Here is an 18,430-nt window from a genome sequence, read left to right on the forward strand (position 1 = left end):
CTTGAACAAAATGTATTTGCCAATAAGTCCTCGGCCAAGTTTGATAACTAGCCAAATCGACCCAGGCACTTCGGAATTATGGCCCTTGAATTATGATATGCATCTTCTTTGAAACTACTTGTTAGAATTGCACCAAACTTGGTAAGTAGCATCTTAGTATAGTCCTATGTCAATTTGTTAGATGTCTTTTTAAGGCACTTTTTAAGGGGCCCCCAGAGCTCCCAATAGAAACCTTTAAATGGCTTCTTCTCTAGAACAGCTTGATGGATCTTCATCAAAGTTGGTTTGTAGCATCATTATAAGATCTCCTTCCAAATTTATTCAAATTGGGATGCTTGTTCTCCTTTAGGGGCTACTTCAGCTAAAAAATTAAATACCTTTTAATGACTTCTTCTTTTGAATTGCTTGATGGATCTTCATCAGACTTGATCTTTAGCAGCATTGTAAGGTCCTCTTCCAAATTTGTTCAAATGGGGGACGTTTTGCCTCCTTTACAGGGTGCTAGAGCCAAAGGTAGAAATATGTTTAAATGTCTTCTTCTCATGAACTGCAGGATTTCTGTTCATCAGCTTCATAATAAGGTCATCTGCCAAACAAATGGGGTGAGCTTGATACCTGTTAGAGCTAGAAATAGAAATACTTTTATATGACTTCTCATGAACCATCTGATGGATTTTCATAAAACTTGGTCTGCAGCCCCATTGTATGGTACTTTGCCAAATTTGTTCAAATAGAGGTGCTTGGGCCATTTTAGGTGCCACTGGAGCTAAAAATAGAAATACCTTTAAAGGACTTCTTCTCATGAACTGCATGATGGATCTTTATCAATTTGGTCTGTAGCATTACTGTAAGTTCTGCTTCCAAATCTGTTTATATGGGAAAACCTGGCCCTTTGAGAGGCTGCTAGAGCTAAGAAATAGAAACTTCTTCTCTCAAACAGCTTGATGGATGTTCACCAAACTTGATCTTTAGCATCATTGTAAGGTCCTGTCTCAAACATATTCAAAAGGGGACACTCGGTCCCCTTTTAGTGGCCACTAGAGCTAAATATTGAAATACCTGAAACATTTTCTTATGAACTGACCTTCGGCAGACATTGTAGCATCATTATAAGGTCATCTCCCACTTTTAATCAAAGAGGATGTTAGAGGTAAAACTAGAACTGTCATAAAGAGACCTTCCAAATTACCCTCAGCCTGCTCCAATTGTCTGTGTGTGTTTTTTCACCAAATTTTAAAGACCTAAGCACCATTAAGTATTTGAACTGTTTGTCATATGTCACACCAATTTATGTAATTAACTTCTACTCCCTCTGGAACTTTTGAAATCTAGAGCATGATATGGTCCTCTTCCAAAGTTGCACACACTCCGGCATGTTTAAGCTCTGAAATTGAAGTGAGCAATTAAGCACCATTATGGCCCTCTTGTTTCACTTTTGAAATTAGTGTTACATATACCCTTAAATTAAACAACCAAAAAAGTAAAAGAAGTGTTTTTAACAACATCTTTTCAGAATTAATTCAACAAATTTTCACAAAATCTAACTTTCATTCTTCTTAAGGATGTGTTAGTACTTCATATATATTAAACCTAGATCTTAAGATCTTTTAGTTTAATGTTTCAGTCTGATGAAGACAGCTTACCTCAGAGATGTGATTCAGATGGTAAGCATAAATGTTTCCTCTTTTGAAACCAATTCATAAGGTAGATTATTCCCAGTATATGGCCTTTGGAGTAAGTAGGTCAAAGGTCAATGTCACAATGACCTTGAGACTGAAAACAGTTTCCACGCAACAACTATAGAATGTTTTTGCTTACAGTTTTACACAGGACTGTTTATGCCACCACACATTTATGCACGGGGCATATAACGTTACTGCTTTCTGTACGTCCGTCCATACCTACGTTCAGAAATCTTGTGTGTCCAACTCCTCCCACACTATTAGCCTGATTTGTTTCAAATTTCACAGATGAACAAGCTTGATGTGCAGATAACCATATAAGAAGGAATTTTTTCTATGACTATTTTGCCACAGTTACGGTCCTTTGATAGTTTTTACTATATGGAATATAGAGAAAAATCTTGTGACACTGTGTCCAACTCCTCCCACACTATTAGCCTGATTTGCTGTAAACTTTCACAGATGAACAAGCTTTATGTGCAGATGGCCATAAAGGAAGGATTTTTTTTTGTGTACCATAAATATTTTTACTGCAGTTAATGGCCCTTTGATAGTTTTTGCTATATAGAGAATGGGACAGTATGTGGGGGCATCCATGTCCTATGGACACAATTCTAGTTATATATTACAATAACAATGCTTAACATGCTTAACTAGCATTAAATTTTAAGGAAAATAGCAAAATAAATCTGTATTTTATTCATAGAATGAACACTTATGATATAGCAGATGCAGTCACAATTAAAGATTGAAATAGAAAATGTTTATGCTCCCTTTACACAATATAATGTTCTTGTTATTTTTGTTAATAATAAAACACCTGTCATTAAGTAACAGTGTAATTATTTTATCTGTTTAGGATAATTTATTCTATCAGCTAAATTGTGCAAAAATAAAAACTGGATTATTCAGGCTCAACTTGACAACTTTATTTATTGCCTTACAGAGAGTATGGAGTCTGCGGAAAACGAACCAAGCTGCACATCTGGGAGAGAATTGGTTTCTGCAAATGAATTCGAGCCTACTGTACCAGTTAAATTAGAGCCTGTCACTGGATTTCAGTCATTGTCCAGTGATGATTCACTGTTTAGAAGTGGCAATGACACAGACGTAGTTTTACCAACTGACGGTGAGGTTTATGAAAATTATGATACTTTATATATGTTTATAAATCAGTTGAAAAGCCTAGCTGTTTAACTTAATGAAATGAAATGATAATACGAGAGTTCACTCCTGTCCTGTTTGTGAAAGAATATGATAACTGAAACAGGCTTAAAAAAATTAATATGTATATCAGCTTCTTTAAGTTACACCTTCGCTATTTTCTTATCAAAAACCATTACACCTAGTTATTGAACCTAGGGAAGGGAAGGGTGAGGGTAGTGGAAATTAGTTAAGGATACATAAGGACCTGTTTAAAACTTGGCATCATTGTAAAAGAGATATTTCAAGAAGTTGTGCTATTTACCGACAAAATGAAATGTCCTATTTGACAGACACAAGATGGATGAAGAAATTTAAAAGTGGGCCAGATTTAAATGTAGTGAAGAAAATTAAACAAAAAATTCCAAATAAACTTAAAAATTGTATGCTATGCTCTGTCCAGATAGAGGTTTCAAGTACTTGTCACTGCTGCATGACAATGTGCCTTTCCATAAACCATTTACTGTTGACTTTTTGAAACAGGAAAATGCTCATGTTCTGTCTCCTACTCCCTGTTCCCGACACCTTGCACCTTGTGACTGTTTCCTTTTCCATAAATAAAAAACCACTCATTAGGCTGGCATTATGGTTCTCAATGGGGCATTTTACTTTAGATCTGAGGTTTTGTCAGTATATGTTGGGTTATTCCCTAAAATTGACAGAGAAAAATTATTTGAAAACTAGATTCAAAGATTGAAACTTTGCATAAAGAACAAAGGGGCATATTTCAAAGGTACGAAATGAAAGAAATGAGTCTGTTACGGAAATTGTGAGATTTATGGCACCAGTTGCATATACATGTATGTATATGAAACATCCCCCATATAAACAGATGAAAGACTTTTGGTATATCAATCTTTCTAGTAAATTTCTGAAAAGCTGTGTTGTATATCCTTTGCCTCTTGTTTCTTGTAAGAATGTAGACATTGCTATAAAAATGCCTTTATATTAGATATTTAAAAATATCCATGTGGCAAAAATATATTGGTCTTTCATTTCCTTGTATATATTACATTCTGGCCTAAAATGTGAGTTAACAGTATGTTTTATTATTGTTTTTGTAACCTATTTTAAATTTTAGGGAAGAGTAAGTCTACAATTACACAGCTAAGAAACATGGGCTATGAAGTCGACATTATACAAGCCATATTCAGAATTCAAGGTTAGTGGAAATAGATTTTAGCCTGAGCTTTGTACAAGGTGTTCTATTATTATAGGTGGATGATCAGGTGCCCTGCATCCACGGTTAAAAACCAGTTTCGGGGACTATAGGAATGCGCTTTTCCGTCCATCATTCCGTCGGTCCGTCCACAATTTCGTGCCCGGTCCATAACTCTGCCATCCATGAAGGGATTTTAATATTACTAGGCACAAATGTTCCCCATGATGAGACGACATGTCATGCGCAAAACCCAGGCCCTTAGCTGCAAGGTCAAGGTCACACTTGGAAGTCAAAGGCCAAATTTTTTTTTCCTGTCCAGTCTGTAACTCAGCAATCCTTAAGGATGTACGAGCGTTTTTTTCAGGATATCCGCCATTTTGAAAAATGTTTCTTCGAATATTGCTTTCTAACAAAAATTAATGCTAAATAATTAAAATATGACTAATAATGTACCATTTAACCAAATAGATTCTACTTTCTGCGGAAAAAAAATTTTCACCCTTATTTTTGGCTGGCATTTGCCTAAAATTGACGTAAGATTTACAATGGGGTAGGAGTAGGTAATTTCAAATATTTATGAAAGTAGATCAGGTTAACGATAAGCTATAATTGAAATAAAAGTTTTCAAGATAGCACTTTATTTTATCTAGAAAATATAGATTAAAACAAAAAATATCAAAATTCACCAGTTTTTAACAGTTTTTTCTTAATAAATCTCGATGCACGGTGACCCCAACCTTTTTTCTTTCCGTTTTGAAGCATTTTTGTGTGTCAATAAAGCTGCAAAATATTTTGAAAATCTTACCGTAAGAATTTTTTTTTTTTAGATCTAAATACATTTTTTCCATTGAAAATAAAGTGGGTGGGGTAATTATGTCAACATGTAAAAATGAAAGAGATTTGTTAGTGACATTTATGCTTATATAATACTGACATCACCTTGTATTCATATTAACCTGTAAGACATGAAATCCCTACAACATTAAATGGGATATTATATGTTTTATTAAGTACCACCATTTTTTCAATTTTACATAATTTCAGAAATGCTTAAACAGTGGGTGAAGAAAATGCCCTATAAAAATAAAACGAGTTCGGTGACCTGTGTTTTTTCTTCTCTTGTTTGTCTTAGAAACTAATGTTCTTCAAGCTCACAGAGTATGAAAAAATTCTTAACGTTAGAAAAAATTTGCTCCTACATCCTTAAAGGGATTTATTACTTGGCATAAATGTTCACCACCATGAGATGGAGTGTCATGCGCAAGAACCAGGTCCCTAGGTCTAAGGTCAAGGTCACACTTAGAGGCCAAAGGTCAGATACAAGAATGACTTTTTCCAGAGCATTTCTTCTTCATGCATGGAGGGATTTTGATGTGACCTGGCACAAATGTTCACCACCATGAGATGGATTGTCATGCCTAAGAACCAGGTCCCTAGGTCTAAGGTCAAGGTCACAGAGGTAAAAGGTCAGATTCAAGAATGACTTTGTCCAGAGCATTTTTCTTCATGCATGGAGAGATTTTAATGACACTTGGCACAAATGTTCACCACTATGAGGCACCCTTGTTTTTAGAATTACGTCCCTTTGTTGTTACGATAAATAGATTATATTGTAACTTTTTTATTACTGGCCGTTGGGAAAAATCAAGACCACTTTTCTGTGGTACAACATGCATGTTACATCCAATTTTTAGGTGTATTTTGAGCTATCTCTACCTGGTAAAGAGTTTTTTTGTGGACTTATATTATATAGATTTTTTTTGTAGGATTAATTTCCCTTAGTTGTTACTATAAGTAACTTATATGATAACTTTTTTATAATCGGCAAAAATAATTCCATATGAAAACAACTGTAGGTTTTTATATATGCAAATTTTAATCGAAGTGTTTTGTTATAACTTATTGTATATATAGTACAATATAGAGGATATTTGTTTGTTTGCAGTGAGATATCGAAATATATCATCACCGGTAAGGGAGACAATTGAATATTTTCACGAAGGCGGAGCCTGAGTGAAAATATCAGAATTGTCTCCCTTATCGGTGATGATATATTTCGATATCTCACTGCAAACAAACAAATTTTCTTTTTATTTGATGCTAGTTTGTGAAGATCAACGAATTTTCTGTTTATTACGTGCATAAATGTTTATATAAATCCAATATTTCATGACGAAATTCGGATTTATTTAAGCTACCGTGTTACGTATGATAAATCCGCTAAATTACCATGGACACTTAGGCACATTAATATCGAATATTGGTGATTAGGTTCATTAAATCAACACGACGCCATTTTGTTTTTAAAAACAAAAACTGCATTTAAGTATTTTTTGTAAAAAATACACAGTCCGCGGCTAACAGAGACTTTGACAAATGCCGGTATTTAAGTAGAAGAGTAGAAGCATATTAAAACTTTTCGGGTCAACCAGACAGTTCGTTGAATAACCGGAAGCTTGCTTTGTTTACCAAAACACACGCTGAAGGTCAGATTGAAAAAACAACACGAAAAATCTAAACAACTGTGGAATATGCGTAAAATCAAGCTGAGAATTAAATATCATCATGGATTCAATAGAAATAGCTAGGAAATATTGATCTAGGAGCTGCATAGCATAACAAAATGGATGGAAGTTGGAACACAACTGGCTGGGCTTGGAGTTGGAGTGGGAAAGTACTTCGACGAAAATGCTGGCATATTACGTAAGGTTGTGTTGATGTCTTGTGATAATTAACTAAGACAACAACCAACTAAATGTGCTGTCGCCAGTAAAATCTACCACACGATAGTGAACCAATGGGAAAAAAGTAGAGGAAACACACATATGTAGCTACACATGATTCATGAATGGCAAGGCCTAGCAACCAAGCTGACAAAAGTAACATTATTTCTTTTGCAAATTTAATTATAGCAAGACTGTTCTATATAGGATTGTCTAGCAGTTCATGACTCATGTATGGCTTGAGTATTAGTATAATCCAGTAATTTTAAAGGCAGCAAAGGGAGGTAATTAAAGAATATATTTCAAGGGAGATAATTTATCTGGTTAAAAAAGAAGTTCGGCACAGTGAGTGATATCGATTTATATCTCACTGCTATTTTCCAGTATTTCACCAATAAGCATAAAATAAATTGTTTATACATTATTAACAAATATCAGTTCATTATGTTAAACTGCAGTAGAGAAAATTAGGTGCTTTCCAGTTGGGGACTTTGTATTCCATGGCAATACTTCATTCACCTGTTTTGCTTGGCATGTGTCAACATTTTTACTTAAACATCTTCTCCTCTGAAACTACTGGTTAGATTTATACCAAACTTGGTGAGTAGCATCCTTGCAGCTTCTGTCAAGTTTGTTCAAATGGTTCAGCTTTCCTCCTTATATGGACTACCAAATGTAAAAATAGAAAACAACTTTTAGATGACTTCTTCTCATGAAACACTTAATGGATCTTAAATAAACTTGGTCTGTATCTTTCTTGTATGACCCTCTCTCAGATTTATTGTCCCCCACCTTTTTCAAAGAAAAAATGGGGGACATAAAAAAAGGCTGTGTCTGTCCGTCCTTCCCTCCATTTCCTGTCCCATCCATCCGTCACACTTCATGTCTGGTCCATAACACCGTCATCCATGAAGGGATTTTAAAATTACTTGGCACAAATGTTCCCTATAATGAGATGATGTGTCATGTGCAAGACCCAGACCCCTAGGTCCAAGGTCAAGGTCACACTTAGAGGTCAAAGGTTAACATGGTTTGTTTTTGTCTGATCCATAACTCTGCCATTCATTAAGCGATTTTAAAATAACTTAGCATAAATGTTCCCCATAATGAGTTGATGTGTCATGCGCAAGACTCAGAACCCTAGCTCCAAGGTCAAAGTCACACTTAGAGGTCAAAAGTTAACATGGTCTGTTTCTTGTCCGGTCCATAACTCTGCCATTCATCAAGGGATTTTAAAATTACTTGGCACAAATTTTCCTCATAATGAGTTGATGTGACATGTGCAAGACACAGACCCTTACCTCCAAGGTCAAGGTCACACTTAGTTTATACTAATTTATTTTAGGTCGATTGTGAAGCAAGTTCTACAATTTATATTAATCACTCTCGGCACCTCATTCCTGATGGAATCCATCACACTTGGAGGTCATAGGTTTAGAGCATCAGTTTCATGTCTAGTCCATATCTCTACCATTTATCAAGTGATTTAAAAATCACTTGGCACAAATATTGCCCTTAATGAGACAATAAGTCATGTGCAAGATCCAGGCCCCCAGTCTCAAAGGTCTAGGTCACACTTAGAGGTCAAAGATAATAGGGTAACTATTCTTTGTGTGGATGGAAAATCAAGTAACTTGACACAAACAGTCATCGTAACAAATTGATTTGTTGCATGTAAGACTCAGACCTCTAACTCAAGGTCACCTTTGGTTTTTGGTATTTTTTGTTTGGTCTTTAACTTTTTTATAAATTGGTGTATATTTAAATAACTTGGCAAAAATATTCACCATTACAAGACATTGTGCCATGTTCAAAGATCAAGGTCACAGGCACCTAAGGTAACTTTCTTTTTCTGTTTGTACATGAAATTACTTCCCTTTTAAATGATAAAGTACAGTATATGTGTTTTCCCACTAATTTGAAAATGAAATTATGTTTTAAGTAAGATGATTGGAATTGATAGAAAAAGCTGTTAACAATTGTAGACTTTTTTAGTACCATATGGATGTCATGCTTTTTATTTTGTATTAATTACCTCCCTTTAATTTGATAAAATATTTCATTATATTATATTAATTTTTCCTTACCAATTAAAAACATCACATTAAATCTTTAAAATACAGATATTAGCATTTGAAAGCATTTACCAATTATAGATTTCCAGACATTTTAAAACTACATAAGGTCTTTGCGAATTATATGATATATAGTTATGATATAATTATGTACATTGTTAGTATATTGCTATGTTACTTAGAAGATGTTGTACTGGCATGCAATATGTTTTATGAAAAATGTCCCTAGGCTGAGGACATTGGTAACTCTGTTACAAATTCTTGTTCAAATGGTTCTGCTTAGCCCCTTTAAGGGCCTCCAGAGCAAAAAAATTGGAAACCTTCAACCACTTCTCATGAACCACTTGATGTATGTTCACCAAACTGGGTCTGTAAGATCCTTTTATGGACCTCCCACAAATATATTCAGATGATTGAGTTCACCCCTTTCAGGGCCACAAAAGCTTAATATAGAGAAAAACTTTAAACAATTTCTCATGAACCAGATAATGGATATTCACCAAAGTTTGTCTGTGGCATCCTTGTATGGTCCTCTCTCAAATTTGTTTGCTGCCAGCACTTTAGAAAGAAAATTCTTAAAACAACTTCTTCCCATTAATCACTTGGTGGATCTTCACCAAACTTGGTTGGTATGATCTTTATATGGTCCTCGCTTAAGTTTGTTCAAATGGTTTTGCTGAGCCCCTTTTAGGGTCTGCAAGAGCAAAAGATAGAAAAAACTTTAACAACTTCTTCTCAAGAACCAGATGATAGGTCTTCATGAAACTTTGTCTCTCTCAAAATTATTCATGATTATGCTTGGTCCTTTTTATGGACTGGGAGAGCCAGAGTTGGAAAAAACTTTGAACAACTTCTTCTCTTGAACCAGTTGATGATCTTCACCTAACTTGGTCTGTAACAGTCTTGTATGGTCCTTTCTTAAGTATGTTCAAATGGTTTAGCATGGCCTCTTTTAGCGGCAGCTACAGCTGAAAATAGAAAACCTGTAATCAGCTTCTTCTCATGAAACACTTCTTGGATCTTTACCAGACTTATTAGGTAGCATCCTTGTATGTACCTCTCTCTATTTTGTTCAGATGGTTCCGATTATTAGGGGCCACCAGAGCTACAAATAGAAAAACAACTGTAAACAACTTCTTGCGAACTGCAGGAAGAAACTTTGCTAAGCATGGTTTGTAGAATTATTTGATGAACGTTTCTCATTTTCATTTTAATATTTATGCTTGACTGCAGATAGGGGCTGCTAGAGCAGAAAAAATCTTTAAACAGCTTCTTGTCATAAAACTTAATGGACCATACTTTATCTTTAGCACTCTTGGTTGGACCTCTCTCAAGTTTGTTATAATAGTTGCATATTTTTGGGCCATCTTTGCAAGAATATGGAAAGCATTTATACTTTTTAATGAACTGCTTTATGAATGTTCATTGCTTGATTAGAAGCATGATCAAAAGGTCACAGAATTATTTCAAACAAGTATTCTTGAGTGACCTCCTATCTAGCTTTTTAGCAGTATTGTTTGAATTCCTTAAAAATCACGGCTGCCAGGATTGATTTTGAAATAGTTCCACAGAAATGTTTCATTTATGACCATCTGCCAAGAATGTTCAAATGGCTTCATTTGTCATAAAAATATATGACTGCTAGAGGGCATGTATAATGTTTTGTCTAATGTGGGAATTATAAAAAGTGTTCCCTTGGTGACCAGGATTGCTCAAATTATCCTGACTCATTAAAAAGCATGGCTGTCAGAAAATGTGGACACATTTCCCAGTATGTAAATTCTGTAAACTTTAAAATCTTCTTAGCAGAATTTTTTCTCTGGATTCTAAAACACTTCCATGGAAATATTCCTTGTGTGACCTATAACCAAAATGTTAAAATTATTACAGTTCATTATTTTATAACATGGCTGTCAGAGGTTAAAATATAAAAAAACTACCCTCTCATATGATCTCTTAAACTTTGAAATTATTTTTTGATTTGTCAAATCTACCCGATTTTTTTTCATGTATGAATTACTTGGTAATTTTTTCCTATGAACCTTCAGGCCAGTTGTCAAAGTAATGTTAGTAGGATAACTGTTTAGAAAAATGGTTACCTATTTGAGCTGTGAAACTCGGCCGAGTGATATTTGGCCATCATGGCCCACTTGTTAATAATTGACATCTGTGATGTAAGGTTAGAAAACAGATTTTATGATCAGTCTTAGAATGCAACCCACTGGAGAACCACTCATTAGCAAGAGTCTGACCTTTCAGTTTGAAAATACTCAGAGCTGCCAATCTAAAGTCGCTGTCAGTAATTTCAGTAATCTCTCTCAAACCACAACCAGCTGGTTGCATTTGCATACCATGTTACCTAATGTAGTTTCCAGTAGACTAATGCAATAAAAGTATTTAAAGAAAGCAATGTGTGTTACTTTTTCTCAATGGTATAAAACATAAAAATTGTTCTGATATAGCCTGTTTAAAAAATAATAACTACATAGCCATTAACATGTTTGCCTTTGAAGAATAACATACATTTATTACAGGGGGAAAATGTTTACAGTCGGCAGAGGACTTTCTGTATTGGGAGGAAATATCAAAAAAATCTTCCAACCAAAGCAATGCTTCCAGTTACATGTCTGTACAACAGTGCCCCAGTTCTAGTGTCTCTGCAGCTCCAGTTCCTGATGTTCTTGTCTCAGGAGACACCTTGCCATCAAGAAATTATGTTACAGCTGGTGGTTACTCTCAAGGAGAGACAAGCTCTAACAGTTTTCTAACAAGCGAGAGCGGGGGCAGAGTGCATGAGCCTCCAATGTTGAGAGGTATGTAATTTATTGTTTTAGCCATATGAATAAATATTTTTGTATGTCATTAATGATTGCAAAAGTTTTAAGACTGAAGAAGAAGACTAAAGTTAAAAGTAACATAGAGCTAAGGGTTTTGCTGTGGTTAGAGGCAAAGAGAATGGATATACTTATGTATTAAAATTGCACAAGAGTTCCTCATAGCATGACAGTATGCTCAGACAAGATCCAGAAGTCACATTTAGAAGTTTAAAAGGTCTTTGTTGTGTCCAGTTCATTACAACTCAAATCAACAAGTAATTTTTAGCTTGACTATATGAAGTATGCACCAAGAGAGCTGTCCTACTACCCCCTGGCGTCTTACGTCCACGTCCCCATCTTGGTGTGGATTTGCTTCAAACTTAAAGTAGTTATTCATCATCATCACCCACATCATATGACACAAGGGTCATAATTCTCATACCAATATTTCAGGAATTATCCACCCTTTTGACTTGGAATTTCAGGTTAAAGTTTTGGTGCACATTCACTTAATTTCTGTTATTATTAAATGGATTTGATTCAATCTTAAGATATTAGTTCCACATCATATGTCACAAGGTCCATAACTCTGACACAATTTTTTTTAAATTATGCCCCCTTTTTACATAGACTTTTATGTTAATTTTGATGCATTTTCACAATATATCAATTATCACAAAAGGGATTTGATTACTTACAAATTATCGCTCCTTTTTATACGCCCGTTTGAAAAACGGGACGTATTATGGGAACGCCCCTGGCGGGCGGGCGGCGTCCACAGACTTTGTCCGGGGCATAACTTCTTCATGCATGGAGGGATTTTGATGAAACTTGGCACAGTTGTTCACCATCATGAGACAGAGTGTCGTGCGCAAGAACCAGGTCCCTAGGTCTAAGGTCAAGGTCACACTTTGAGGTCAAAGGTCAAATTCAAGAATGACTGTCCGGAGCATATCTTCTTCATGCATGGAGGGATTTTGATGAAACTTGGCACAGTTGTTCACCATCATGAGATGGAGTGTCGTGCGCAAGAACCAGGTCCCTAGTTCTAAGGTCAAGGTCACACTTTGAGGTCAAAGGTCAAATTCGAGAATGACTTTGTCCAGAGCATATCTTCTTCATGCATAGAGGGATTTTGATTTAACTTGGCACAATTGTTCATCATCATGAGACGGAGTGTCGTGCGCAAGAACCAGGTCCCTAGGTCTAAGGTCAAGGTCACACTTAGAGATCAAAGGTCAAATTCAAGAATGACTTTGTCCGGAGCATATCTTCTTCATGCATGGAGGGATTTTGATGTAACTTGGCACAATTGTTCACCATCATGAGACGGAGTGTCATGCGCAAGAACCAGGTCTAAGGTCAAGGTCACACTTAGAGGTCAAAGGAGACAAGAATGAAAACTTTGTCCGGAGCATTTCTTCTTCATGCATGGAGGGATTTTGACATAACTTGGCACAAATGTTCACCACCATGAGATGGAGTGTCTTGCGCAAGAACCAGGTCCCTAGGCACACTTAGAGGCCAAAGGTCAGATACAAGAATGACTTTGTCCGAAGCATTTCTTCTTCATGCATGGAGGGATTTTGATGTAACTTGGCACAATTGTACACCATCATGAGACGAAGTGTCATGCGCAGGTCCCTTCTTTAGAATTACTTCCCTTTATTGTTACTATAAATAGCTTATATTGCAACTTTTTCATTACTAGTCGTAGGGAAAAATCGAGACCACTTTTCTGTAGTACAACATGCAAATTACATCCAATGTTGAGGTGTATTCTGACCTATCTCTACAGGGTAAGGATTTTTGTGTGGACTTACAAATTTTTTTTGGATTTTTTTTTTTTTTTTTTTTTTTTTTTTTTTTCAGATTAACTTCCCTTAGTTGTTACTATAAATAACCTATACTGTAACTTTTTTATAATTGACCATAGGAAAAAACCAAGATCACTTTTTTGTGGTACAACATAGATGCTACTTTCAAATTTTAGGTGTATTTTAAGGTATCTCTACTTGAAAAGGAGTTTTTTTGTGGACATAGAAAAACAAAAGAATTACAATAATTACTAAACAACCACAAAGTTAAGATTCCATTTGCAAACACCGCTGCTATTTGCTAATTTGCTGCGACGGGCGTATATTGTGACATTCTTGCACCCTTGTTACTTAAATTTTCAGGTTAAAGTTTCAATGCATTTCTCACTCTACCTCTGTTTTTACTAGCTGAATTCGATTCAGACTTTAAAAACATTATCACCTTCATGATGTGACACAATGGCTTTAACTCCTGCACCAATTTTTTTGTGAATTATTCCCCCTTTTTTTTTACAAAATTTGTGGTTAATTTTGATTCTTAAATATATCTTTGTTATTTGTGATTCAAACTTAAAACAGATGTTTCACATCTTCACCCACTTCATATGACACAAGGTCTATAACTCAGGCACCAAAGTTTTATAAATAATGACCCTTTTCCACCTAGAATTTCAGATTGGCACAAGTGATCCCAATAATGAGATGATGTTCTACATAAAACAAAAAAAAAACTTAAGATAAAGTCATGGTCAAACTAGGATGTGTCTGTTTTATGTCTTGTTTGAAACTCTTTGTAGCTCTAAGGTTAAGGTCACACTTTGAGGTCAAAGGGCCTGTTTCAGGTCAACTGCATTATTCTGTCATCCATAAAGGGATTTTAATGTTGCTTTGTACAACTGTTACCGTTTTCTAAATGATGTGTTGCAAATAAAACACATATCTACAAGGTCTAGAGCTGTCCAGTTCATAACTCTATCATCAATAGGTGGATTATAATGTTCACCATACTAAGTGAAAGAGGTGCAGGCAGTATTCATGCCCAATGCTCCCAGTTACTCCCATAATAAGATCATAATCATGTTTCATGAAAAAGTCATTGGCACTCTGTTACAATTATGTCTCATCCAGGATAGTTTGTTGAAGACTGTGTCAGGTCCTTCCTTGAACATTAAGTCAATATTGTTTACTTGTCAAGGAAGACCTGACATGGAAAAAATCAGTATGTGATGCAGTTCATACCTATTAAGTGTGAGGGTCAATTAAGTCTGTTACCCTTAATCATCACTAGATCAGTCATTCCCTATGAGGTGGTTTTTATTAAATAACAGACAAGATTCAGTCATTTTTAGCTCGACTATACGATGTATATGGAGAGCTATCCTACTTACCCCGGCAACTGCGTCTTTCCACGTCCCCTCCTTGGTTAAAGTTTTTTTACACTTTCTCTTTTTTCTCCATATCTCTGGAATTACTGGATGGATTAGCTTTAAACCTAAAATAGTTATTCCTCATCATCACCCACATCATCTGGCATAAGGGGCATAACTCTCACACCAATATTTCATGAATTATCCCCCCTTAGAATTTCAGGTTAAAGTTTTGATGCACTTTCACTCTATCTCAGTTATTACTAAACGGATTTGATTCAAACTTAAAACAATTGTTCAACATCATCACTCACATAATATGGCACAAGAACCACAACTCTTGCACCAATATTTCATGAATTATCTCCCCTTTTTACTGAGAATTTCAGGTTAAAGTTTTGATGCACTTTCACTCTATCTCAGTTGTTACTAAATGGATTTGATTCACCTTATCACCCACATCAAGAAAACACAAGGTGCATTACCTAGCTCCAATATTTCTTGAATTATGCCCCTGTTTACTTATAATTTAAGGTTAATTTTGATGCATTTTCACTTTATCTCTCTTATTGCTAATGGATTTGATTCAAACCTGAATTAGTTGTTCCACGTCATCACCCACATCATATGACACAAGGTACATAACTCTTGCACCAATATTTTATGAATTATGCCCCCTTTTTGCTTAGAATTATACTTATTTAGTGTTTTGATACACTTTATCTTTAACTCTCTTATTACTTAATATTTTTGACACAGACTCATGCCATTGTGCAATATCTTCATCCATAATTGGAGTCATTAAACACTCCAGTGACAGCTCCAGCTTCCTCAGATGTGCCCATGGTCACTATCCAGCATTGAAATAGTTGAGCGCGCTGTGTCCTGTGACAGCTCTTGTTAGCACATTACTAACCAGTTAAAATGTCAAAAATATACTTAAATATTGGAAAGCCAATGTGGTATGATATGTTCATTGGTTATTGTCCATGTACTTTTTTCATTTGGAATAACATACATTAAGATCAGTGTTTTTCTTCCAGGTGCTGATAATGTCAATCGAGATTATGAGTACTGCCTTGCCTGTAAGAGGGAACGTGCATGGGTAAACCAAAAACCTTGTGGGCATGTCGTCTGCAAAACGTGTGGTGATCGATCCAATGTATTCTGCAATGTGTGCGGTGTATTTGTTACATACAGGGGTATTTTTGATATAGCGTCTACAAATTAATGATACTTTCAGCATAAACAAAATTAATTAAGTTTTTTATTTTTATTTTCCGCTACACCAACATATGAAAGTTTTTTCTTCAGATTAAATTTCATTTCACAATATTGTATTATATTTTTGTCATAAAATTAATTTGTAACAATAATTAAACATATCAGTTTTTACATAATTCAGAATGTCTTTATTTTTTATATTAGTTTAATATTTTCTTCAGGAGTGAATATTTGAAACAAGAAATCCTATTATTTTGTCCTTTTTACTCTATATCAGGAATCACTTTATATATTTTTGATCATTCAGAATTATCAGTTGCTGTTAGACCCACCAAATCCATAACAGAATTTTTGTGAAGATTCAGATGAAAAGTCATTCTGCAGGTCTCTGGCTGTGGTAGCACATATTGAATTTGAAGATATTGTGAATCATTTTTGTTTTATTTTTAATAGTAAAAATATAATTTCAGTGGAACTTTGATAAAAATGTAATTTCGGTGGAACTTTGGTGAAAATGTAATTCCAGTGGAACTTTGGTAAAAAATGCCTTTTCAAATTGTTTTTGAAAATAATTTCAAAATTAAACAGAGTAATATATTAGAAGTTCCTAATACCACCCCTGCAGAATGATTTTGAATAATTTCTGTGGTTTAGTCCAATATTTAAAGATATATTTAGACCCAAATTCATACTTTGAAAGTATGAATAATTACTTCATAGTATCTATGTAAACATAAAATTAACATGTTTTAGTGTACAAGCAGTACTGTGTTTTAGGTTTAAAATGGTACACACCTATTATATGTGTAGCTGAGCACAGTATAAATATGTACTACCACTATAAATACTGGAAGTTTTTTTTGAAAAAAATGACTGTTACACATCCAGTGACATTTGCTTTTGAATGTAGCTCTACAAATACAGTTTATTTATTTAGCCAGGTTAAGTTCATATGATTGGATTTTCTACATTTAAAGGTAGTATCTAAACATGAACTTTCTTAATGACAGCTGGACATTGGATATCTTTAAAGAAAAATATTCGAAAAAAGCTAACTTTTCCAAATACATGATTCTAGAAGCAAGTTCTAACCAATGACAACACTAAGTGGTCTAGATCTATTATCATCATCAGTTGTGACAGTAGCTGTGGAAAGTGATGTTTGTGATGTGAGTTTTATGTGTGTCTTCACATTAATAAGTTCTTTAACATTTTCAACCTTACTCTTGGTAAAAAATAATTTTTTAATATTTATAAAATAATTATAAGACATAGTGTAGGTTGTGTATGTAACAAAATGATTATTAGATATGCATGTAGAAATATGCATCCTTCAGTTGCCCAATATTTCGACTGCATAACTTGTGCATATTTCTCAATACAGTTCTAATAACTTTTGAGTATTGATAAACAATTTAAGTAAGTAAACTTAAAAGTTAAAAGGCTCATAAACTAAAAAAGAATCCATTTGTAACATTTTTGTTAAGGCATAGAGATACAGCTAAAAATAGAGGATAACTTAAATAGTTTGAAAAGCTTAATAAGCTATAATAAGTTTGAAAATGAATTTATTCATTTTTGTGTGAAATTCCAATTTGCCCACTTTTGAGTGAAATTCTAATTTGCACACTTGGACCATTATAAGACCATAACAAAAAATGTTTCAGAATGGTTGTATAATTGCTTTTCTTGAAAATGGCCAGTTCATTTCATATCATATAGGTCTGATAACATATAGTTATTTTAAGTCTGTAAGCTCTGAATGATCTTTTTAACTATTAAACCAGAAGCATCTTGCTAGTCAAGCCATGGTAATTAAATGTTTTTTGTGCTTCCCCAAAAAACTTCCTCAGTATTTAAAACGGATAGCCTTACCAAGTCCAAAGCCAAGAAATAATGAAAACATCATTACCTTTTGAACCTTGCTCCAGTATGTGTATTAGTGGTCAGACTGGAAGCGGTAAAACGCAATGGGTGTACAGGTTTTTGAAAAATGTGAAAGATATGTATTCGAGAGAACCGCCTTCGCACATATTATACTGTTACGGTATACATCAAGACCTGTTTGACGACATGGAAAGGTCTATTCCAAACTTTTATAGGAAACAAGGACTGCCAACGGGTGAAGAAGTGGACGACTTTACCCGTGACAAGAGGCACAAGTTGATTATTATCGATGATCTCATGCACGAAGTAATGCGAAACAAAGACATGGAGTTGCTATTTACGCAGGGCTGTCACCATAGGAGGGTATCTGGCATACTAATTACACAAAATTTGTATCCGGGAGGTGGATATGAGCCCTCACGCCAATGATAAATACCGTTTAAGAACCCTTATTTTTCCGGGGGAAGACCCTAT

General features: G+C 34.8%; 1 protein-coding gene across 2 annotated transcripts in view; it reads left to right on the forward strand.

Annotated features, from left to right (window-relative positions):
• LOC128555776 (uncharacterized) overlaps positions 1–17,863 on the forward strand; it is an 85,410-nt gene extending 67,547 nt beyond the window's left edge. For both annotated transcript variants that reach the window (XM_053539279.1, XM_053539280.1), the window contains exons 7-11: positions 1,625–1,664; positions 2,629–2,811; positions 3,967–4,047; positions 11,380–11,658; positions 15,889–17,863. In XM_053539279.1, the coding sequence (XP_053395254.1) occupies positions 1,625–1,664; positions 2,629–2,811; positions 3,967–4,047; positions 11,380–11,658; positions 15,889–16,076 (771 nt within the window). In that variant the 3' untranslated portion in view covers positions 16,077–17,863. The remainder of the gene's footprint in view (positions 1–1,624; positions 1,665–2,628; positions 2,812–3,966; positions 4,048–11,379; positions 11,659–15,888) is intronic.
• The last annotated feature ends 567 nt before the right edge of the window (positions 17,864–18,430 follow it).

Source organism: Mercenaria mercenaria, chromosome 3, assembly GCF_021730395.1.
Source record: "Mercenaria mercenaria strain notata chromosome 3, MADL_Memer_1, whole genome shotgun sequence".
Classification (NCBI taxonomy): domain Eukaryota; kingdom Metazoa; phylum Mollusca; class Bivalvia; order Venerida; family Veneridae; genus Mercenaria; species Mercenaria mercenaria.